Source organism: Podarcis gaigeae (assembly GCF_964106915.1).
Source record: "Podarcis gaigeae genome assembly, chromosome: 3".
In the NCBI taxonomy this organism is placed as follows: domain Eukaryota; kingdom Metazoa; phylum Chordata; class Lepidosauria; order Squamata; family Lacertidae; genus Podarcis; species Podarcis gaigeae.
Genome location: NC_139680.1, coordinates 88037632 through 88062512, shown reverse-complemented (window position 1 = coordinate 88062512; position 24881 = coordinate 88037632). Strand labels below are relative to the sequence as shown.

The window sequence follows — 24881 nt, the reverse complement described above, 5'->3', positions numbered from 1 at the left end:
GGTGCCATTTCTCCTGACCCCAACTCTCCTGTGAACAATTTCACTTCTTAGTCCCAGCTGATTTCCAATTTCTTACAGAAGTTTCCCCTCGTTCTCTGTATTCATGACCCCCCTCTGAAGACGAGAACTCGCCCCACATGAAATATAAAAGATCAATGTAACTAGATACAAAATTGAAAAATTTAACACAAGCAGTGGCCTTGGAATGTATTTATTTATACACACAGGTATGTATTTATTTCATTACATTTGTATTCTGCCTTCCTTCCAAAGAGTTTGAGGTAGAATAGATGTTTTGTCCCCGCAACCTGTATCCTCACAAGCAACCATAGGCCAAGATGTAGACACAGGCCAAAGTAACATAGTGAGAAGCATGGCTGAGCAGGGATCTGAACCATGTCTGTCCCAGTTCTAATTCAACATTCTAGTTACTACTCCACACTGACTCTCATACCACCAAATCTGAAACAGCCTACATTTCATCTATAGGAAGTCCAACAGGAGGAGGAGAGGGAAAAGCAAAGCAAGGGGGACAGGGGAAGATATGCACAGACACTCTTCATTATTTCTTTAAAAAAATTAACCTTGGTCCTTTGCCCAAAAGTCCTAGGGCAGAAAGACATAAATTCAAAACTAAACATAGCAATAAAATCAAAAATAGGAAACTAAACACAACTTTCCAGTTATAAATTAAACCAGCAAGAACAAGAACTCAGGTAGCCAATACACCTCTCTCATCCCCAGAAGCCTGGGCCGATAAGCTGACAGCAGCGGTTGGAATAACATGGGGATTTTTACTAGCTGAGGTTACCAGCCAAAGGCTTAACAGGTTGGAAAACGAGCGAGGTCCCAACTAAAGAAGAATGGTAACTTAAACTGATGGAATATGTGCAGCTTGCGGACATATCACATAGAATAAGAGAACAAGAAGAACATACATTTAAAGAAGACTGGAAAATGTTTATTGAAATTGTGTACACTTGAAAACGTTGGCAGTGTTAAGATAAATTCAACAGTGTAAATAAGCTTTGATGGATGTAATAATGGAATACTGAATGGTTCAGTTTATGTAAAATATGCAGGGATTTATGTTATGCAAAATGAACCATGGAAAGAGAAGAAGAGAAGTCATTGATATTTCAAGGTTGCTTAAATGAATGTTCTAAAATGTAAAACAGAAAATTTAATAAAAAATATAGAAAAAAAGGCTTAACAGGAGAAGTCTGATGAGGGATTTTGAACAAATATTGGGAGTTAAAACAATGTAGTCCAAGGAGGGGATTCAGTGCGCAAGAAAGGAAGGGCAGAAAAACTTTAAAAAGCAGGACACTTGAGCAGCAGAGGCAATTTGAGTCTGAGGAATGAAAGTCATGGGGTGGAGGACAGGAGACAGCAACAAGTCGGGGGGGGGGGCTTTAGCGGTAAGAGCAAAGAGTTTTTATACCAGATGGTGGGAAGGAGCTGGGAACACAGTGTAGAAAACTGAGGAGAGGTATCATTTGGACTGAATGAGGCTAATGACTTTGGCACATCTCAGTTCTCTCACCTCTAGCCATAATCCTCCTTCTAAAATAAGGTTGAATTAGACAAGGCAGGAGATGACTAGAGCACAAACCTTGAGTTTCAACCAAGAGGAGAAAGAGAGATTTTGCTATTAGAAGTGACAAGGCTTTGCAACAGAAATGGGGGAGCAAAGATAAACCCAAGGCTTCTACGCAGAATTACTGGCGATCCTAGATTAGATCAAGGAACAGCTCTAATAAAGATAGAAAATGCTGACACCAGCATATGCAAACATTTCAGACAGCTTGCTACATGCCCAAAGACTGCCTGAATTTGGCTTGAGAATCTGAACTTTACAAAACCATGCTTAAGTTTTTTTCCCATGTTTTGTAGATAAAAAGTATGTTAGCATTCATGTCTATTGCTGCAAATACTATTTCCAAACAAGTTGACTCACAGATACCTTGGTGCTATGTCTGTAGACAATAGATGCGTGAGTCATATCTGTAAATTCCTGGAAGTGCTATCAGACCCCTTGCTTAGTCATCTTTTAAAGGCATGATGAGTTCACGAGCTCTGTAAGCCATAATAAAGGGCTCTAGCTGTATACCATCTCCCCCCGTTACATTCTGTATAGCACAAATTAAAAGTCTAAAAATAACTTCATACATATGAGTCACTTCATCTAACACGTTTGCACAACTTGTGTTGTTAAACAGTGATATCTAGTCAGGAAGGTATAATTCTGTCGCCATGCTAAAAATAAAAAGGAAAAATGTGTCAGTGGAAGACATGAGATTTATTTGACCCCAAGAATATAAGTGCTTTTCGAGGAATATTTCCACGAAGTCTATTACAAGCCACAAAGCTTCACAATAATTAATTTTAAGGAACCTCCAGCCCATGGATCTATTTAGGCCCGCCAGGCCTCTTCATTTAAGCTAGCTGGGCCAAAAGGGGCTTCTGAAGTACCAATCAGCAGATTGTCATGGATTCTAAAGCCAGTATGCAATTCTTCTGAAGTCCTAATGATCAGTTGATTTATAGAGCTAAAGAAGTGCTTCACACTTGGCTTCCGAAGTACCGAAGATCAGCTGACTGAAAATAACAATGCAATGAACTGAAGCTCCACTGATGAGATGGTTGTTGGTGCTGCAAAGTGCTGTCCATCTCTCAAATTTGGCCCATGGGTGGTGTGTATGTGTGTGTGTGTGTGTGTGTGTGTGTGCGTGTGCGTGTGTGTGTCTGTGTAGGGGAGATAAGAAGCAACCTGCTGGTCAGATTCAGTTCCCTTTGCACAGCTTCCAGTGTTCTCTGATGTCAAATATGAGGTGCAGAGGGACCCATGTGTCATCAAAAGCTTTGTTGACTGGCACTACTAGAACTGAAGTGCTGATCAGTTGACTGGCGCCTAAGGCAGGCTCTGCAGAAAAACACATTCTTTGTCCACACAGCTTGATGTCAAACTGCAGGGGCAAAGGTAAACAGCTCATTTGATGTTATGATGAAATCAAGCAACTGACAAGTGGCCCACTGGCGTTGGGGGACATGCCCACCAGTTCAAAATGGCAACAACTCTTGCTGCTGCAATTTTTGTTTCTTTAATAAGAGTGTGGTACAAAAATTAAAATTCTTGCCAGCAGTATTGAACAAAAGCAGGTAGACTCAAATCCAATACTTTTTTCCTTACAGAGGGGACCACAGGATCAAAAGATGAGTATTTCAAATTTATCACTTTGGTATATTGCAGCTTCTTAAATTAATTAGCTATAAAATAAGGGTGAGGAAATTTTTTTGGCCCACCCTGCAGGTGGACTTTCACAGATGGGTGAAACAACCCACCTGTCAATCAAATGATGCTGTTATTAACAGGTGGGTTGTCTCATGCATGTGTCAAAATCCTATATTCAGGGCTCCCAAGTGTCTGACACCCAAATAGCTGTTTGGCGCTTGGGAACTGTAGCATAAGGGGCTGGCCCAATGCTCTGTACCAGGCTAGCAAAGCACTTCTTGCTCCCATCTCCATCACCTGATGGAGTGGCGGAGAAGCTGGCATTTTGAAAGCATCTGCTGCGAGACCAAAAAGTCCCTCTTCTCAGCCAATACCTGCAAAAAATTGAGACTGCTTGCTTGGACTGGGTGGGACCAGTTTGGCTATGCATGGAACAGGTATGCATAGCCAACTGAGCATGATTTATCCTTGGTACACATGCAGGCAGCACACAAAGGAAACCCCCCTCCCCCCCATAAGCTGATGTCACAAGTGATGCCAGCTGATTGACATGTGAGCAGGAGTAGGAGAAAACGGTCTTGCATGCCAAATTGGACACCCTAGCTGGCTAACAATGGCCCATAGGCTGGAGTTTCCCCACTCCTGCTACAGAAGTATTGTGAAAACCTTACTCCAGTAGGGATGATGATGATGATGATGATGATGATGATGATAATAATAATAATAATAACAACAACAACAACAACAACAATAAAAAAAAATATTTATATCCCGCCCTCCCCAGCTGAAGCCGGGCTCAGGGCGGCTAACAACAATAAAAAAATACAATGACTGATCAGGGGCAAAAAAATTATGTGTTACAAATACAGGCAGTGGCCTCTTGGTTCAAGCCAAAAGCCAGCATAGCCCTTCATCCTATTTCCAACACCAAACAGCAAGATTCCTATGGCAAGCTCACAAGAAGGGAATGACAGAAAAAGAGCTCTGTGTTTGCATACCCAAAGAGCTGATACTCGGGGGCATGCTACTTTTGAACATGCAAGTTCCATTTAGCCGTTATGTTTAAAAGCTGCCAAGATGTTAGGCTGCGATTCTTTGGTCACGTACAACTTAGGCTGCACATAAACAATATTTGAGAAATTTGATCTTTATGAATCACAACATGAACTGAGCTGACCTTCATCTTGCCAACTAATATGCGGATCAAAATGTACATGCGGAAATGGGGCAGAACGGGATTATGAAAATTATTACTACTTATTAAATTTGCACGCCACCCTTCACCCAAAGATCACAAGGTGGTTCACAAATGAAAATGAAAAGGAAATGGACCAGAAAGCTCATGTGAAACCCATGCAAAGTAGCTGTGATTCCTACTACTGGGGAATTGAGAGACAAGAGATTGCTGACCCAGGCATTGGCCATTTCTAATGCTGGCCTTGCAAAGCTTCGGAGAAGCGGTGTTACCCCTCACTGATGCTGGTCTGGCAGCTCTACCACCCCATCAAGCCTGACCCAGGAGCGGAAGCAGGGGGCTCTGGTGGATACCCAGCAGTGCCTCCTACCCCAGTGTGTGCATGCACCTCTGGAGGTAATCGCAGATGCTAAGCCCCTGAACACAGCCACCATTACTAGTAGTCACTGATAACCATGAATTTGACTAATTCTCTTTTAAAGCCATCCAAGTTGATGGCCACCACTGCTTTCTGTGGGAGCAACTTAACTCTCTTTTAAAGAGTTTCAATGACTGTAGGCAGCAAGCAAGACTCCACCCCAGGTTTTACTCCATTATAATTTATCACATTGGTAAGAATGTGCGACATAGGTATGTATTTAAGACAATGAATATTTTGAAGCCCGCAAGACCTTATTAGGTTTCCCACGATCTTCTGCTGATAAAACAACAGCTTCCTGGCACTTCATCTAGTTATCTGTTCCTAGTTATTCATTGATCTACTCTGAATTACTCCTTTAGGGTTCAGAATTTTAGGAGCTTGCTTAGTACGTTATGAATCAGGCGGGACACCAAGAATGTCAGTCAATGAGGCATACACTGATGCAGATGGCTCTAAGGAATGCTCCATATTGGCATTGCTTTGCTTGAAGCTAACCTAGAACTGCATGACAGAAGAAGCAGTGTGCATGTTACAAAGAAAACAGAAACAACAAAAACTGTTTGCATTGGAAACCCTGTGGTATGTTGCAACCAAGCAAACAAAACCAAAAGAAAGGAAGCAGAGAAATATAGGGGTCCAGTGTGTTAATAATTGTCTAACTGTAGGTGACCCGGCAATGCATTGCTTTCTATTACAATAGCTCTATTCATATTTTCAACCTCCTTCTATACACTGGGCTTGTCTCCCATGTTTATAAATCCTAAGCGAAAGATAAAGTAACTTCATTAAAGGTAAACATATAGTAAGAACATAAAAAAATACAGTTTGGTTTTATCTCTCTACTAAACCTATATTTGACTAAGACCCTCCCAGTAGATTAGTTACCTATTAATTCATAAATAAATTGCTGTACGGCAAACAAACACCCTTGACAGTTCAACACATAGCAAATGAGTTCAACTCACTTTTGTGGTATGGAAAGAGGTTGATGGCTCAGTTCTACAAATGATTACTTGGAATGAAGTTTTACTGAGTTCAGTAGGACTTGCTTATCACAAAGTGTACTTAGAAAGGTACCCTTAAGAATGCCTAATGGAGTACAGCTATCATAAAAGTATATTCAAGTATATTATAACATTTATCCCGTGTTTTGAAGAAACAAACTGTTGGCTAAATCTGTGCTGGGTCCAGAAGTTAAAATGCCTGGAACCTTAATTATCACTATCTAGCGATCCCTATATATGTTTTGAAGAACATAACAAGGCCTGGTATTGTTATACTTCCTCTGATGTACAGAAGCTTTTATATTTAAATATCATACTTTTAATTCTGACTTTTAAACGTTTAATTACTATGACACCAGATGCTATGGAACATGACTTCAGAAAGATGAGGTGCACAAAAAGACACTTGAGAATCTCTGCCCTACAAAGGAACACAGGAAGTTGCCTTGCAGCAAGTCGGACCATTGGTCCATAAGGCTCAGTACTGTCTGCAGTGACTGGCAGGAGAAACTGGCAAGGATTCAGAAAGATACCTGGAAATGCCAGTGATTAAACCAGGGATCTTCTGCATACAAAGCAGATGCTCTGCCACTGAGCTATGGCCTGTACATTCTGCCCTATGCCATAGGGCTAAATAACAGAAGAAAGAATAATAGTCAAGAATTCCCTTACAAAAAATTTAAGTGTATTCATTAATTACATCCGTACCATGAGCCCCTGTTCAGCAGCCGCTACTAACAACACTCTAGATTATTTTTTAAATCAAAGCTCTCTCTTTAATTGGGAAAGAAGTCAACATTTCCCAAGAATCAGTATGCAATAGCCCAGGGGCCTGCAACCTTTAAGACAAAAAGAGCCACTTGGACCTGTTTCCGAAGGAAAAAAAACTGGGAGCCGCAAAACTCGTCATTATAAAAATAACTTTTTTGTCACTTTTTTATTATTTCTTTGTTTGACCCCTCAGAATTACTCCTCCTCATAGAAATAAACATTAAATTAACAAGTTACCTTTTTGTGTGTGTGTGTGTGTTCTTCACTCCCCTTCAAAACAGTAACCAGCGTACATGCCCCCTTTCAATGCAGTGACCAGCGTACATGCCCCTTACAATGTAGCGGGCGGGCGGGAAGGTGACATCGGGGCAATGCGTGACTAATGCACGCACCGCCCCCATGCGACGTCACAGCCAGTACAGCGCCCACCACAGTGGGGAGTGTCGGGGCACACAATGCACCTCCTCCCCTCGCTAGTATCTGCCCCGGAGCCGCAGCAAAGGCATAAAAGAGCCACATGCGGCTCCGGAGCCGCGGGTTGCAGACCCCTGCAATAGCCCAATGCCAAGTGCTGGATCCTGGTTCTGTCTGAAACAACAGCGGGTCCTGGTTGGGAGCAGAGGCTGTGTGATCTGTGGATCATCATTGTGGCTTTCACTGTGCAACTAACAAGGTAAGTGAGCCTCTGGCAGGAGATGTTGCCACAGACCCCCAGGTGTGTTCTGTGGACCTCCAGGGGTCCTCTGACCCTGCATTGGGAACCACAGATCTATGCCATGGGAAGTTGTCTGAAAAAAAGGAGTCTGAAGTGCCATTTTTTTGGCTTTGTATTATTTACTTTGAAAACTTCAGCTGACTCAAGTAACATCTGGAATAGCGTTTTATAGTTGGCAAAGCTCCTACAATCCTTCTGTATCCCTTAGTTACTTACTTTCCATGAAAAGCCATAAGAAAAATTGGACTAGTACAATTTAATATACTTGTATATGTGAATCAAGGACAGGATGAGCAACAATCAATATTTCTTAATAAACTGTTCTCTCTTCATCCATATACAGTGGTGCCCCGAAAGACGAATGCCTCGTAAGACGAAAAACCCGCAAGACGAAAGGGTTTTCCGTTTTTTGAGGCACTTCGCAAGACGAATTTCCCTATGGGCTTGCTTCGCAAGAAGAAAGCCCATAGGGAAATCTCCGGGGACCTCTTTTAAATGCTGGCGGTGGGGAGCAAAGCCTTCCCCCCCCTCCGGCCTTCAGAAGAGGTCCAGGAAGGCCGGCGGGGCCGAAAGGCTTTGCTCCCCACCGCCAGCATTTTAAAAGCAGTCCGGGATAGCAGGGAAGCGCTTCCCGCTATCCCGGACGGGTTTTGAAGGCTGGCGGGGGGAGCAAAGACTTTTGCCCCTCCGCCGGCCTTCAGAAGAGGTCCAGGACCTCTTCTGAAGGCCGGCGGGGGGCAAAAGTCTTTGCTTCCCCCTGCCTGCCTTCCCGGGAGAGCGGAGAAACGCAGCGCGTTTCTCTGCTGTCCCGGACGGCTTTTGAAGGCAGGCGGAGGGGAGCAAAGACTTTCGCCCCCCGCCCGCCTTCAGAAGAGGTCCAGGACCTCTTCTGAAGGCTGGCGGGGGGCAAAGGTCTTTGTCCCCCCCTGCCTGCCTTCCCGGGGGCTTTAAAATTGCCCCGGGACAGCGGAGAAGTCCTCTGCTGTCCCGGGGTTTTTTAAAATGCTGGGGGTGGGAAGAAAAGCCCTTGTCCCCCCCCAGCCTTCAGAAGAGGTCGGGGGACAGACTGTCCCGGACCTGGTCTGAAGGCGGTTTCCATAGGAACGCATTAATTGATTTTTAATGCATTCCTATGGGAAACCGTGCTTCGCAAGACGAAAAACTCGCAAGACGAAAAAACTTGCGGAACGAATTAATTTCATCTTGCGAGGCACCACTGTATAGTAGCCTTCTTGAGTCTGCAGCACTATAAACTCATATTTAAATTTAAAGGAAAAAGGGGAATCAGGAACAACATTCCATTAAGGCTAACTGGGGAATATAGGTCAGCCAGATATAATTACCTGGATTGGAATTTGGCCAGTACTTTAGGGCTCACATGTTATTGACAGAAGAAACATGTCAATATTTTTAAATGCACACTGACCAAGATGAAGCTGAATCTAGTGTATTTAGATATAATTAACAGCTGTATGTTGTGCTTTACCTGCTCCTGTATTTCCTATTCTAATTAAGGTTTCAACAATTTCTGTACCTCATTTTTCTGTATGCAGAACAAAAAGCCGGCAAAGGAAACTCATTCATTATGCATCTTGACGTTAAGAAAGATGATCTATTGCTTGGTAACCCCCCCCCCAAAAAAAAAATTATAGAATCATAAAATTGGAAGGGACCCCAAGGACCATCTAGTCCAACCCCTCAATTAAAGCTTCCATGACAGATGGTCACCCAACCTCTGCTTAAAAACCTCCAAGAAAGGAGAGTCCACACTCTCCTGAGGGAGACAGTGTCATACAGGTCTTACGGTCAGAAAGTTCTTCCTGGTGTTAAGTTGGAATCTCCTTTCTTTCAGGTCCTACCCTCCAGAGCAGGAGAAAACAAGCATACTCCCACTGCCACGTGACGTCCCTTAAGATATCTGAACATGACTATCATATCGCTTCTCAGTTTCCTCTTTTCCAGACAAAACATACCCAGCTCCTTCAACCATTCCTCATAAGGCTTGGTTTCCAAACCCTTGATGATCTTGGTTGCCCTTCTCTGCACACATTCCAGCTGATCAGCCTCCTTTTTAAATTGTGGCGCCCAGAACTGGACACATGCAATATCAAATACAAAAGTCCAAATATGCCAATCAATTTGGACTTTTGTATTAAATATCAAGATCAATTTAGATTTTTAGGACAAGTGAATGCTGATGCATACCCAGTGGGCACATGAGCACTGGAAATTCATCATGACAAAACCCTTCAAACCAAATTGATAGCACTGAAATGGATCTACAGGTTGACCTTTCTTGCAAGAAGCTACAATGGTAGGAATACACTCTATTGAGATATAGGCATGCTTGAGCTCCAGGTAGACAGGGGCCCTGCCTCTCCGCATGGAGACAGACCAGCCCCAGCAGGGAACATGGAGTATAATTCTGTTCCCTCCAAGCCTGACCAAGCTGCTGCTCACTTTCTTGTTTTTGTAGAGTTTGGACACATCAGAGTTGCAGGCAGCTGGCAGAAACTCTAAGCACTCACTGCCTAAAGTAATTCCACCCCCCCCCCCATGAGCAGCAGCCACCCCCAGGAACTATTTGTTCTATACTTGCCTAGATATATGCTGTTCCTCAGAGGACAGATAAGAAGTGATTTTTGCAGATTGCTGGGAGAGGGAGGAAAAGCAACCCATTCTGCCCAAGCTGACCCTGAATTAGGATAAATAAGCAGCAACGCAAACTCACTTTTTTGGGGGGTGGGAAGAATACACATTACATTGTCAGGAGGCTCCCCCCCCAACAGATAAGATATGGATCAGAGGTTATACAGCCAATGCCATTTTTGCTTTGTGGGGAGGATCAGCTCCACCCCTTTAGTGCTGAGCTCCACTCTACCCCACTGAATGGATTCTCAGAAAAGGTTCCAGGTTGTAGGTTGGGGTTTGAGGTGGGTACCACCTCATCAAGTACTGATCTAGTATACTGCATGTGTCAGTGCAGAGCTTCTCCATCCTTTGTTTAGTCATTTACCGTAACCTTGTTGTTGTTTAGTCATTTAGCTGTGTCCGACTCTTCGTGACCCCATGGACCAGAGCACGCCAGGCACTCCTGTCTTCCACTGCCTCCCGCAGTTTGGTCAGACTCATGTTTGTGGCTTCGAGAACACTGTCCAACCATCTCATCCTCTGTCTTCCCCTTCTCCTTGTGCCCTCCATCTTTCCCAACATCAGGGTCTTTTCCAGGGAGTCTTCTCTTCTCATGAGGTGGCCAAAGTATTGGAGTCTCAGCTTCAGGATCTGTCCTTCCAGTGAGCACTCAGGGCTGATTTCCTTAAGAATAGATAGGTTTGATCTTCTTGCAGTCCATGGGACTCTCAAGAATCTCCTTCAGCACCAGAATTCAAAAGCATCAGTTCTTTGGTCATCAGCCTTCTTTATGGTCCAGCTCTCACTTCCATACATCACTACTGGGAAAACCATAGCTTTAACACCATAACCTTAACAGTATTAAATTTAATACTGCTTCAGAGATGTTTCTGGAAGCAGCTTTCAGTGTGACTCAAAAGCTTGCTTCCCATATTTTATATATGTCTTACATACATATAGTGGAACCTCGGGTTGCGAACGTGATCCGTGTGAGAGGCACATCCGCAACCCACAATGCTGCATCTGTGCACGCACGTGACACGATTCAGTGCTTCTGGGTTTGGCGCAGTCCATAACCTGAAAATGCGCAACCCGCAGCGTTCGCAACCCAAGGTATGACTGTACATCATTTTATTTGTATGTTGCCTTTCCACAGTTAAAACCATGCTCAAGGCGACTTACAACAAGAAAAAATGACATTACAGACATCACAAAAGCAGCCATAAACCACAATTAAACACATAAAAAGTACACAACCAAATGAATAACTTCCACATATATTATAAAATCTAAAAATAAAGATGCAGAAAGCTAATATCAACAACAGCAACAAAAATCCCTAAACAATACTCCAAGCCCAAGAGCCTGTTCAGCCACCTCAGCTTTTGTAGTTGGAGTCAGTCAGGGCCCCTCCCTCGCAGGCCAGGTGGAAAAGGGCCTGCAAGGCAGGGAGCAGGTCTTCCAGGACTGACAGCCAAGCTGGTTTAAGTAGTATTTGAATAAATTTAAAGTATTTCTTCACTTATTTTGAGATGGCTAATGCAGAGTTGGCTAAACCCTGTGGTGCTCTGAATATTCAAACCCCACCGAATATCGTGAAACTTACTTCTGAGTAAATATGGCACAGGACTATCAGCAAGCAAGCAAGAAAAAACTTACTCTGAAATGTAGCCACAGTAGAAAATTCTTTACTACTACACAACATGTGTAGTATCTGAAGTATCTGAAGAAGTGTGCATGCACACGAAAGCTCATACCAAGAACTAACTTAGTTGGTCTTTAAGGTGCTACTGGAAGGAATTTTTTCTGTTTTGACTATGGCAGACCAACACGGCTACCTATCTGTATCTACTACACAACAGTCTCAGCAACTAGCCTGAACAAGACACCCGAGAGTGCACTAAAAGGAACAATCCACTTTATCCTCTAATAAGGACCTTGGAAGTTTACTGAGTATGAGATACAGGCCTAGTCTTAATGGCTTCTACTTTATCTTCCTTTAGTTCTCAAGGCCTTTCTCCTAGTTCCCAGTTCTTAGCTTTGTTTCTGCTGCATGAGTTGCTATAGCAACTCCTCCTAACAGTGATTACACTGGCACAAATACGTATTTCACTACAGAGTATTAATTATGCCAACATGAGCCATTTAGAAACCCATATTGAAGCCCAAAAGGACACACAGCACCAGTTGTGAAAGTTTGCATTTTTCATCTTTTCACAGAACACAGTGTCTCTCGGTGATGAAACAGAACTGTTCTATTGTTGGTGGAACTACAACCATGGGATGGTAGATGAGTACTGAGAAGCCTGCTAAGGAACAAGGAGAATGGAGGCTTCTTGCCTTCAAATTCAGGTGTGGAAGACTGCTGTAGTTTGGCTGTGGAGCTGGCAATAGGGAAGTAATTTAAAATTTACCGCAGAAGCCCATTATATCAGGACAATCCGTAGACGGCCAGACTCAAATGACAAAACAGAGATAGACATTAACAGTTCCGAGACTTCCTTCCTATGGTCTGTAGTTTTGTTGTAGGTCACCTCAGAACATTTTAAACATTTTAAAATAAAATAAAATAAAATGCAAGGAAGCGAGAAAAGGAAGGCTACTGGAATATTTTAGGCAGTTACTGGCATTGCGGGCTTAAGATACTGGGTGTCTGAAGCAGTCCAAAGATGTCTCAGTTGGGGAAAGAGTGAGATAGGGAAGACAAATGTTTCAGACAACACACTGTTGCTTAAACTGCAGTGAGTACACATAGTTTGGATTTTGGAGGACAAGAATGGAGGAGGCAATGACAATGAAAAAACAGCACTACATCAGAAGCCATAGAGCCGTTTACTGCTTTCTGCTGCTTTGCCATTTGAGCCTGACAGTCTTCCCCCTATGTCTCTTGCAACAGTTACGTAGTTCAGAAGGCTCCTTTCATAAATAAAGAAAATCAGAATATGATTCACTATACTATCATACAGCACACCCTTATTTCTTTTACAACACAAAACCCAACCAAGTATGCGGGGCAACATTTTGAGTGATAGGCCACTAACTGCTTGCGCTAGCGCAAGAATTTCTGCTTATTCAATGGAACTTTTCCTATCTTTCTCCCCTTACAGCCTCCCCAACTGTGTTCCAGAGGGTTGGGGAAAACCCCAAAGATTTTAGGGGGTGCACCAAAAGTCTGCACACTAGTGGAAGCAGTTCACTGGAAATGCCCAACAATATTTGATGGCCATCAACCCATCAAAATGTTTATTCGGCTTTATGCCCATCATGAAACACACACAACAACAACAAAAAATAAAACAGCGGACTCGTACAAACCACAAATAATATAACACAATTCACAACTCACAAGGGCAGATATTAGCCATTCATAAGAAAAGATTAAGATTAAGATTAAAAATTGTAGGCACTACATTAAAATCAATATCTGATGTCATTATAGAAAATTCTTATAACTATCAATAATCAGCTAACATTCCATTCCGTCTCTTGTACGAGAGGACGGCTGTTAGGAATTTAGCAACCTGTAGGGTAATATAAGGATCCACGTCTTGAAGAACCCAGGCAATCTGTAGGTCTACTGGTTTGTCAGCCATAGGCTGGATTATGGAGTTTAGTATACTAGCACGGGCTGAACTGTACAAAGGGCAGATAAACATAACATGATGTAGAGATTCAGATGTTTTCATTTCACAAGCACACATTGAAGAGACTTGGCCCTTAGTGAATCTATGTCTCAGCACATTTGTTGGAAAGACATTGAACCTAGCTCTAATGAAGGCATATCGGTGAGACGCGGCCATTAGCGATGTTAAGTAGGACGGAGCGCGGTAGATAGGGGTTATGCCGAAATTTAACGGCGAACAGGCTCCACCGCCAGCTATGAAATTTTGGTATAGCTCCGCATCATCCAGCCTTTGATTTATACACCTTTTTGCCACATTTAGATCCAGCTTGAGCAGTTCAGTGGGTGAGATCTCATAGGACAGCAATTTGGCATGGATTTTTCCTGACCACGAATTTGTGAAGTCATCACGCCACATGCATTGAATGAGATAGTGGTTCGGGAGTTTATGCCATAGAGATATCCAATAAATCAAAACTCTCCTCCATATAACTAACTCCACTGAGGGGATCTTCATTTCTAAGCGGATAGCCGCATTACTTACGCATGTTGGTAATTTTAGGAGTCGGAGTAAGAATTGGCTTTGAAGTGATTCTAAAGGTGAGAGGTTTGCAAAGGCAGCCCATAAAGGTGCAGCATAGGCCATTGTGACCATCACTTTGATGCTATACACTTTCAAGGCCGCAGGGATGAATAAGGCCCCCTCAGAGTAGAAAAAACGGAGGAGGGAGTGTGATAGGGCTTTTGTCTTGTTTTGAATATATTCAACGTGCGCTTTCCACCCTAAATTATATTGAAAATAAATTCCTAAATATTTAAATTTATGTACTTATTTGATAGCACTTTCCTCACTTCTCAGAGCATTTACTAATCATGATTTCCCAGGATTCCAACACTTGAGCAAAGTTTCTAAGTAAGATACTGGACTCGAACACTGGACTTGAACACTGGACCAGTCATGCAAGAAGGTCCCAGGTTTATCCCTGGCATCTCCAGGTAAGATTGGCTCCTGCCTGAAGCCCTGGAAAGCCTCTGTTATCGTCAGTGTAGATAATGCTAAGCTACATAGACCTATATAGTCTAAGTCAGAATAAGTCAGATTTCTAGGTTCCTGTGTGCTAAGACTCTCTTCTCTGGGGACAACTCCAGTCTGGATGCAAACTTACTCTTCTTCCAAGTAATTGACCTACCAAATGCAGTATTAATTTGCTTTTCAGAGGAAACCTAAAATAATACATTCATATTTGTGTCTAAGGAACTCAGGCAATAGTTACAGCTTCTGAACAAATGTGCCTAAGTGCCATTTTCGCTCGCCCCCCTAGTTGTGTGGCATGAAGGAAACTACTGTGAAAATAATTGTCATTCAATCCATTTGTTAAAGTGCTTTCCATTTTCATTTGAGAGTAGGTGAAGCAATAGCAATATAAAAAACGTTACGTGTCCATCACAGTACTAATTACAGAAATGTTGATGTTTGTGCCCATCTTCACAAGAATCTTTGCCTTCAATATAACATCAAGATAAAATATTTCAACAAAATATCATAATAAAAAGGCTTAATTGTTTATTGTAAGCTATTTGCAGTTTCCTTTTATTCAACAGGCTGATAGCAACCACTTAAGTAATTCACAGTCAAAGAAACTGTTCTTTGAGGGGTGCTGTCATTAAAAAGTAACAGTGTTCATATTGTAACTTTTTGGTAAAACTATTAAAAAGGTTCAGCTCACCAATAGCTGAACCAAAATTAACATTCTGAAATCTGACAAAACCTCCAAAGAACTCTATACACAAGGGCATATTTTCAGTCTTCAGGAACAAAAGTCAAACCCATTCATTAAAATATCCACCACTAAATGTAACAGAACTTGAGTACTGTACAGCCAAAAAATGAGGTTCTTTAACATACCTGACTCAAGCTTTTTAATTTTAAACATAAATTAAAAATGATAGAGTAGTGAAAACACCTCTTTGTTCACAGAATCTAAATAGCAGAATCAATGCCTCCCTATCTTCTTTTTGATCTGACAATTACATGCTCTACCCACATTTTAAAGACTTGCCAGACTCTAGCAGATTTCACTTGCTCTGCTCATTCCCCACCCTCACTTTGAACTTATTTCTTTTAAATAGACACTATGCACACATTTACACACAAACTAGTTTAATATAAATAATTTCAGATTTGAAAACTGAAATGTTTCCCTGTAACACTATGTTTTGGTTGACAAGAGATTTCTTAACACCTGGGAAGCTCAGAGGAAAAGTTCAGTTTTGTCTTAAAAGAACACAGCGGTGGATCACAATCATGTTTATTAGGCTGTATCTGATGAAGCCAAACTAAGAATTGACCCACTGAAATCAATGGACTTAAGTTGGTCCCAACTAACCTGATTTTAGTACGTCTACTCTGAGTATGACTTATCTGGAAACGATCAATTACAGGCAGCCCCCGATTTGCGTGGGGGCTGCCTTCTAGGTTATCTTCTGGCCACATCCATGCATGCACAGTCAACCATTAATTGAATGCGTATAAATTGGTTATTGCCTGTACATACATTTTGTATTTTCCACAAACAAAAAAATCAATAAATTCAATGTTTTTCTCCACAAATGTTGGTATCATTTCATGTATGAGTGGTTTCTTTGCACTATCTTTTAATACATGGAATGGTTTGCCCTGGGTTATTCATCAAAGCTAGTGATGCAACAACTTGCATGTGTAAGTTGCTGTGTGAGCATTAAGGCTGTAGGATTAATTGATAGTGACAAGCTATTCAATTGTAATAATCTTTCTCAAGAGCTTTAAAATTAATTAAAATGAAAGCTCAAAAAATTATTCTACAGTGAAAACCTTTGGTTACTGAAGACTGAATTGACTTTGTGAAGCATGGCAATTTAAAATTTAACGAGAACATATTCCACATTCTTTCTGACTTCAAATATGTGAATTTAAGTAAGCTTAAATTACAATCCATAGTTTTCTTAAGAATAAAAAATAACCAACCAAAAACCCTGAACCAACCAACCATGTGGCTTGAGGAAAATGAATTAGCCCAAACAATCCTTCTAAACTGCTTCGTGCAAAAACAGAATCTCAAATCAAATCTAACAACCTATGATTTGATTAGCTACAAGAACAAGCAGTGCAGTGGCAAGTCTTGGTTTGCCATTTTGTCCAGATGAAAAGAGCTATGGTCTGTGCAAATCATAGTTTACTTCCTTTGTACAAAATAGCAAACTAGAAACGGAAGCTTTTTAATCTCCCACAAGTAAAGAGGAAGATGCAGAATGCAAGACCAAGGCTTGCCACTTCTTATTCACATGACATAGTTTGTGGTTATGCCTGAATTGAATCACACTTTATCAAAGTAATGTAAATTTCTGTAGAATGAAATGCAACACCTGTAAGACCCGGACCTGGAATTAGGGTCATATGCTAAGTAGAAGAATCACAGAAGGGATAAAGACGTGCTTCATGTGGGGAACTCAGTGAAAAGAACAAAAAATCCACAAAGTTGTGTAGAGAATCAGGAAGATCCCAACAAAAAGGAAAATGAAATTCAATGCAGATAAAGGAAAAATGATTCAAAACGGGGAAACAATAATCCTAAATGTACGATAATGGCTTCTTAATTGAGATCTTGTAGACATTGCTTGGTGAAAGTGTAATCTCAGTAAAGCTCACCACATGCACTGTATACAATTAGCATATGAAAATTTGCCAAATGATGGGGTGATTGCTAAGAGTACAAGGGAATTCAGAATGACTCTCAACTATGGAGAATAAAGGATATCAGCAATCTGTCCTTAAAGGTAAAGGGACCCCTGACCATTAGGTCCAGTCGTGACCGACTCTGGGGTTGCGGCGCTTATCTCACTTTATGGGCCGAGGGAGCCGGCGTACAGCTTCCGGGTCATGTGGCCAGCATGACTAAGCCGCTTCTGGCAAACCAGAGCAGTGCATGGAAACGCCGTTTACCTTCCTGCTGGAGTGGTACCTATTTATCTACTTGCACTTAGCATGCTTTCAAACTGCTAGGTGGGCAGGAGCAGGGACCGAGCAACAGGAGCTCACCCCGTCACAGGGATTTGAACCACCGACCTTCTGATCGGCAAGTCCTAGGCTCTGTGGTTTAACCCACAGCGCCACCTGCGTCTCTTACTTGTTCTTACTTGTCCTTACTTGTTTTTTAACCTTACCTTGCCATAGGACAAAATTCTGTTTTTAATAAAGGGAAATAAGATGCTGGAGAGATTAAAAAATGGTGTCTCAGGTTAAGCTGCAATTTCACAGAAAATCATTGCAAAAGATGCATGGCAGCCAGGGGAAGATGGAGCACCCTCAGAGCCAACTTGCGAGTGGTGTAGCTGGGGCCATCGACGCATAAAGGAACCAGCAGTGTGAGAAAAGAGGATGGGAAGCAGGGAGGTGAAGAGGTGCAAGAGAACAAAGCTGCTTGCATAAAATACTTGCCCTTCTCATTACAACAGGTGACTAAATCGACTGATAAAGGCTTGGATCTCAGATACACATATGCATAGTCCTACTGTATTGATCCCTCTGTGCTGGGTCTCTTGTTAGTGTACTCACTGAGGTGAGTGGACAAACTCCAATGAATCACAGAATCATAGAACTGTTGAGTTGGAAGAGAGTCCAACCCCCTACAATGCAGGAATCTTTTGCCCAACATGGGGCTCAAACCCGCAATCCTGAGCATTAGTCTCATGCTCTATCCTGGGCTATTTCAACCATAAGTATCACTTGTTGGCCTTCTACTAACAGATGGACTGTCAGAGTGGTACAATCTAATTTTTCTGCCTATGACTTTTAAGTGACTTTCTGTTGCATGTGACAGTTTAAATGCGCACACAGACAAATGAATGTTCCTAATCTGCACAAAACATTTCCTCTCCTTTTTTTCAGACTGCAGGTGGGATTTTGCAAGTGTGAGGGCCATATCAAAAATGCATAAACACAGAGTAAAAATAGCCCAAACCTTTAAACTGTTCTTGTAATTGGTTTTTACCCTTTTGAATGTTTTTTTATCTTTAAGGGGCTAGACATCTGTGCCCAAGGCAAATAGCTACTCACTGTGAACCAGGAAGCAGAAATCTTTCCACATCAGTAACAAGGTGAGTTTTGTGAAACCCTCCGCATCGTATTCTACCACGCCACTATAAAAAAGCATAGTTTTAACTATAAATATTGAAGCATAAAAATAGATTGGAATATGAGCACAAGTCAGACTGCAGGGAGCCATCTCTTCCTTCGAATACACATCTGCAGGCATGGGCTTATCGCAGGATATAATGCAGTTCCACTCTCTCTTGGCCAGTATCAAACAGTTACTCCCAGCAGAAGGACCATCAGTACCTCTCAACCAGCAGCCTTTTCCAGGTCCCTGGCTCCACACTGGTCTTAGAGATTCCCTCTTACATTGTGCATCTACAGTTATGGCAGCTGCATGCATAGGGGGTATTATAACATTCTATATTGATAGAGGTCTACCAGTAAGTACCCAGAGCTCCTTAACAAAAAGAATTGGGTGTTTGTGTGTGGAATCATACACTGAAGAATAAACATACATTTTAAAAAACAAAACAAAACATGCAGAATAAAAAAAATCATAAGAAGCGGCAATTAAAGTCATTAAGAGAGGTGGCTGAATTAAAACTTGAAAGGCTGTTTGCATAAAAATATTGTGCTGCACCTAATGAAGCCATGTATTAGATCAAAACACATCTGCTTGTGTGAAGTGGGGCAGCCACTTTTCAACAAGCCACCCAACCTACTGTCATCACCCCAAGTGCTTTAAAGCAGTGTTTCTCAAACTTGGGTCCCCAACTGTTGTTGGACTACAACTCCCATCATGCCTGGTCCTGCTAGCTAGGGATGATGGGAGTTGTAGTCCAACAACAACTGGGAACCCCAGTTTGGGAAACACTGCTTTACAAGCTTGCTTCTGAGGGCTGGGGGACTTTCTGGGAACTGTAAGGGATATATTATGGAGGGTAGGTAGGAAGAAGGGAGGCAGGGAATCAATGAAAAACAAGTGCCTCACTTTGCACAAGTGATGGCGCAAAGTCATCATTGGATGCAACCTATTTTTAATTTTTGTGCAAAACTCGACAAAGTAGGAGTCAAGCAAATTAAATCAGGAATGACATTCCAAGGCGCTGGTCATGCCCTATCCAAAGTGCAGATCAGCCTGGCAGAACTTACCGTGATGAATTGAATTGTGATGGGAAGGGAGAAAGGACTTAAAACTTTTGCCCCCGCAGGTGGCTGCTACCATTGATCTCACTTTCAACAGCAGTGATATTGACTTTGATCCTATGCAGCTTTGTCACAAATGAAAGGGATTCTTTTGTTTAAGGAAAGACTTTCAAACCAAAGGAGGCTCCTGCCAGCAAAATGGTGGGCTGCGGAGAGGTGATGTCATAGACCATCCCTTCCTGTTACAGCCCCATGTGCAACTACGCTCACTGGTCCAGAGAGTCCCCCGACCCATCACAGCAGATGGTGAGGAGAAAATGTCCTAAGAGGTATTAAGCAGGGCTATGATTCTCAACATACATTGTAAAATTAGGGTAAGTGAAAACTGGGAGCAGGCGCACACTTCTTACAACTGCTAGGATCTGGTAGCGAGCTAGAGAATAAAAAAAACATTTTAATATGGTTCTGTTCACTTTTTTAAAAAAGTATGTAGAAATACTTACGTTCCAAAGTGACTAAGAAATGCTGCAATATACTCTCTTCTCTTATGGTAACCCTGAATAACATATTGTACCTTGAATAAAAATGAAAGGAAGAAACCAGTAAAGACATAGTGAAGCTAAAGAATAGTACAAACTGTTCATATTAGGGCATTTTTCTAGGAAAATGTGCTGGTTTCCTATTAATAACATAGCCTACAAAGTTATGAATGCATATCCGGTGTGGCTGGTTAGTGGTATTACAGGTTTTTCTTTTCTTTCTTTCTTTATTTTACATCTCCTGTAGTTGTCTGGGTTCTGCAGTATGGCAGATTGGTGGGGAATCAGCAAGTGGGTTGATAAAGTAAGAATGAGCTTCTGTTTGTTCAGTGATGTTGAGAGATGGCGATAATGAAAGGTGGTGACTGGGTTAAGTGGCACAGTGCTAGGTTGACTACCATCCTTGGGGAAGCTGACAGTGACCTGCTAAGCCACTTCCGGGTATTCTGTGATTTTGATATCTTATATTGTTTTGATGATTGGTTTAATTAATTATATTTATTGTACTTCTACTTTATCTTTCTTATTAATGAGCTGTTCAATGCTTTGGGGGACTTTGGGCCAAGCAGCAGTATATACCATATTTTTCCGTTTCTAAGACGCCCCCTATTTTGGGGGACCCCAAATTTAGAAAATGGGCATATGCACTATCCATGTATAAGACGCCTCCAGATTTGTAACCGTATTTTAAACTAAAAAAACCCTAGTCTTATACACGGAAAAGTACGGTACAGTGGTACCTCGGGTTAAGAACTTAATTCGTTTTGAAGGTCTGTTCTTAACCTGAAACTGTTCTTAACCTGAGGTACCACTTTAGCTAATGGGGCCTCCCGCTGCTGCCACCGCACGATTTCTGTTCTCATCCTGAAGCAAAGTTCTTAACCCGAGGTACTATTTCTGGGTTAGCGGAGTCTGTAACCTGAAGCATCTGTAACCTGAGGTACCACTGTACATATATAACAGTTCTATATTGATACAGAGTTTAACAGAATGGGATTCAAGAATATCATTTTAATATTCATATTAGCAATAAGGATAGGTAAGATTAGACTCACATAAGAGTTACCTAATGCTTTTGGCACCTTAAAAACTATCAGATTTACTCATCCTGAAAGTGCTATGTGACTCTGCTGTTTTTGCAATAACAGAGTGGCATGTTACGCCTCTGGAATGTCATGTATTTAAAAACCTGTAAGCTAGATACTAAAGAGTATCTATAGCTAAAAGCAGCACCCTTAGATTTCCAGGCTGCTTTGTTATGCCAAAAAGGCAATTTTACATTTATTTCACATTCTTCAGATTTACTGTGCCAACATTTAATACCCAAGTTTAGAAAATGTCAACTGCAATGCCAGTATAATATGAAAGTATATGACAAAATGTGAAATTATAAAAGTATTGTAGCTATGTTGTGCCTGTGCACAACACTCAAACAATTCTCCATTAATATCTTATAACAGCAACTTTCTACAGCTGCATTCTTACAGTAAAAAATAAAAATAAAGTATACACGTTGTTTATGTTGGCTGCATTAATACTGGATTACCTTGGCTGGCAAACAGCTGTGCTAAATTACTTGAAATAACCATGATACAATCAGTGCTAAGAGCCATGTTACACCCTCTCAAAATAAAATAATTCTATTTATAAAATTGGATGTATTTCAGTTCATGAACAAATGCTTGTTTTGAAGGCTTTATGTGGGATCTAAAATGTTACTCTGGGAATAGGAAAAAAACAGCTAATCTAGTTTAAGCAAGCTTGAAAAAAAGTTTAAAAACAGGCTCGTGCACTTGAAAAGTAAAAAAACAACACACACACAACTAACTTCAATAGAGAGCCACAACAAAAACAACTCCAAAGATAGATTCCTGCATAATTATAGAAATGCATTTTGAAAGAACGCTTCATAAAGTCATAATTTATAGGCTTCCTTTAGAAAGAAAGTTTAAATTGGAATAAAGGACAAATCTGGAATATTTGATAACCAGATTGTTGAAAGCTCTGACCACAAGTTGTCTCAGAACTCTTTGGATCCTGGCCTACATGAAACTTCAAATATATTCATCTCATATGCATGATTGCTATCTTTTCACCTTGTTAAAGCACTACAACATATAACAGCAGCAAAAAGCAACAGTTCATGCCTTTTGAATGTGCTGCAGAGAAAAATCCCAAAGGAGATCAGCATTTCCTTTAAGAGACAAAGCAGCCAAATTTTACAGTGGTAATCACCATGTATAACTCTAGAAAGATGCATCTCCTTATCATGAAGGTTTAAATAGGCCTTCCCCACCTGGTGCACTTCAGATACTTGTAACTACAACTACAACTTATCCCAGCCAGAACAGGGCTGATAAGAGCTGGAGGCCAAGGCATCTGGAAAACAGGTTGTGAAAAGCTTGTTTAAATACTTTTGCTGGGCACTGGCGTTTGTTGTACAGCCTGACACCTTCCTTATCAGCATTGTTTTTTAAAGATTTTTTTTAATCCATCAGATTCCAAGACTGTTCTTGGAAGGAACTAGCAGAATAGTTTGTCTTGCCTAAGTATGCTGCTATCTAGTCAGAAACTAATATACTCTGACTGGGATGTGAAACTTTAGGTCTGCTCAAGAACTCAGGAACACACAATCAGATTTTAACTTTTTTTTCCCCCAGGGAAGTACACTTCCTCACCTCCAAATGTCATATCTACCAATTTGAAAAGCACTTTGCCATGTAGCACGGACAGAGAGACTCAAAAAGCTTGAGCCTGAAGCCCTATCAGATCACAGAGAGTTAGGTTATGCTAACATTTCAAAAACAAGCCTGGCTCTTCAGGGTTCCAGCCTTCATACTGGTAACATCTTTATAAAACATCTCAATAGGATAAAAGTAATTTTACAACAATTTACCTTGTTGGTTAGGAGTTGACATACTTGGGGTACGTAATCAATGAGGCAGCCTCCACCTGGAAAAGCAGGGATGTGAAGGGCAGAAGATCCTCCAAGAGCACTAAAAAGATGAGTTCATTGAACATATTACATTTATTATTCTTAATCCTTTTTTCAAATCACGTTTTATGAACAAACAAGATCACAGTCATCCTCTAATACAAAACATTATATAGGTATAACAGTAGCATTACTTGAGTCTCAGTAAAGTACAATAAAATAAGTTTATAAAATGGTGCATGGTATTAAGGAAGTGGGTAGAAAACAGTTTTCCTCCCTCTCTCATTACACCAGAACTTGCGGACATCCAATGAAGTTGAACGCTGGAAGACTTCTTTAGGCAACACATAGTTAAACTATGGAAGTCTCTCCCAAGGGAAGCAGAGATGGCCTCCAACCTAAACAGCTTTAAAGAATTAGGCAAATTCATGGAGGAGACAGCTATCAAAGGCTTCTAGCCATGATGCCTATGCTTTGCCTCCACTATTGAAGGCAGTAAAGCTTTCAGGTATGAGCTGCTGGAAATCACAGGAGGGGGAAGTACTCTTGTGTTCAGGTTCTGCTTGCTGTTTCATTCCTCCATGCTGCAGATGTGTGATTGCTGTGGTCACCTGTCTGTGTTTACATTCTGGTTTCCCACAGGCATCTGGTTGGCCAGTGTAAGAACAGGATGCTGGACTAGATGGGCCATGGTCTGATCCAGCAGGCTCTTCTCATGTTTTTATATGTTTACGTACAATATGGAGCCACTGCTGAAGCATCGTTTCGGGTACGGGGGAGTCAGGCTCCAATCTATGCTCAGTAACAAAGAGCACTTATTGACTTTGGACAAGTCTCTAAATGTCCTGTACACAGCTGCTGTGTGCTATCCTGTCTAGAAAAGGCTGTCTTTCCACCTTTTGGATTCAAGAACTTGGAACTTTTTGTATACTATATTTAGTAAACCAACAATCCAAACAAGAAGAGCAAATGTGGCAGGCAGATAGTGGTTATAATTTATTAATCACTACTATAAGCATCCTGGGCTCTCTATTTTTCAGAAAAATACACCTATTTGATATTTTATACAAGGAAAAAAATGAACCCAGTTCTGCATACTTTAACTTTCTCAAGGACACAAGAACACTGGATTTATGGTTGTCTTGGGCAATTTGCAAAGGTAAGGTAAGTTCCACTTAATACAATGGTTTTATGCTCATGAAATGTAAAAGGCAGTGTCTTGTCAACAGAATAAGAACTGTTTTGAAAGTTCTACAATTAATAGTTAACAAGAGATCTCCCATGTGTTGAAGGGCAATGTTTCTTCATCACTTTTAAAACATGATGCAAATATCTGCAAGAACAAGGAAATAGCACCAACTCATCTAGAGGGAGTAAATAAAAAGATTAGATTGCATAAAGCACTAATGCTGATAAAGGTCTTAGCTGTAGCAATGAACAGCACGTGGCATATTTGATCTCACTATCCTTAGTGGTAACTCCTGTGTTACAAGAATTTTAAGGTCTTATATATATAAAATAGATGTTCATAAATGTACCAAGTAAACACATACAAATATGTAAACCACATGTCTGAAACTTACAGAAATGCCCTGA

General features: G+C 41.3%; 1 protein-coding gene across 1 annotated transcript in view; it reads right to left on the bottom strand.

Moving 5' to 3' along the window:
* BABAM2 (BRISC and BRCA1 A complex member 2) overlaps positions 1-24881 on the bottom strand; it is a 134232-nt gene that overhangs the window by 25666 nt on the left and 83685 nt on the right. Inside the window, exons 8-10 of the mRNA XM_083732824.1 lie at positions 23247-23346; positions 20315-20385; positions 18687-18769 (exon numbers count right to left, since the gene is read on the bottom strand). Coding sequence (XP_083588950.1) covers positions 18687-18769; positions 20315-20385; positions 23247-23346 — 254 coding nt within the window. The remainder of the gene's footprint in view (positions 1-18686; positions 18770-20314; positions 20386-23246; positions 23347-24881) is intronic.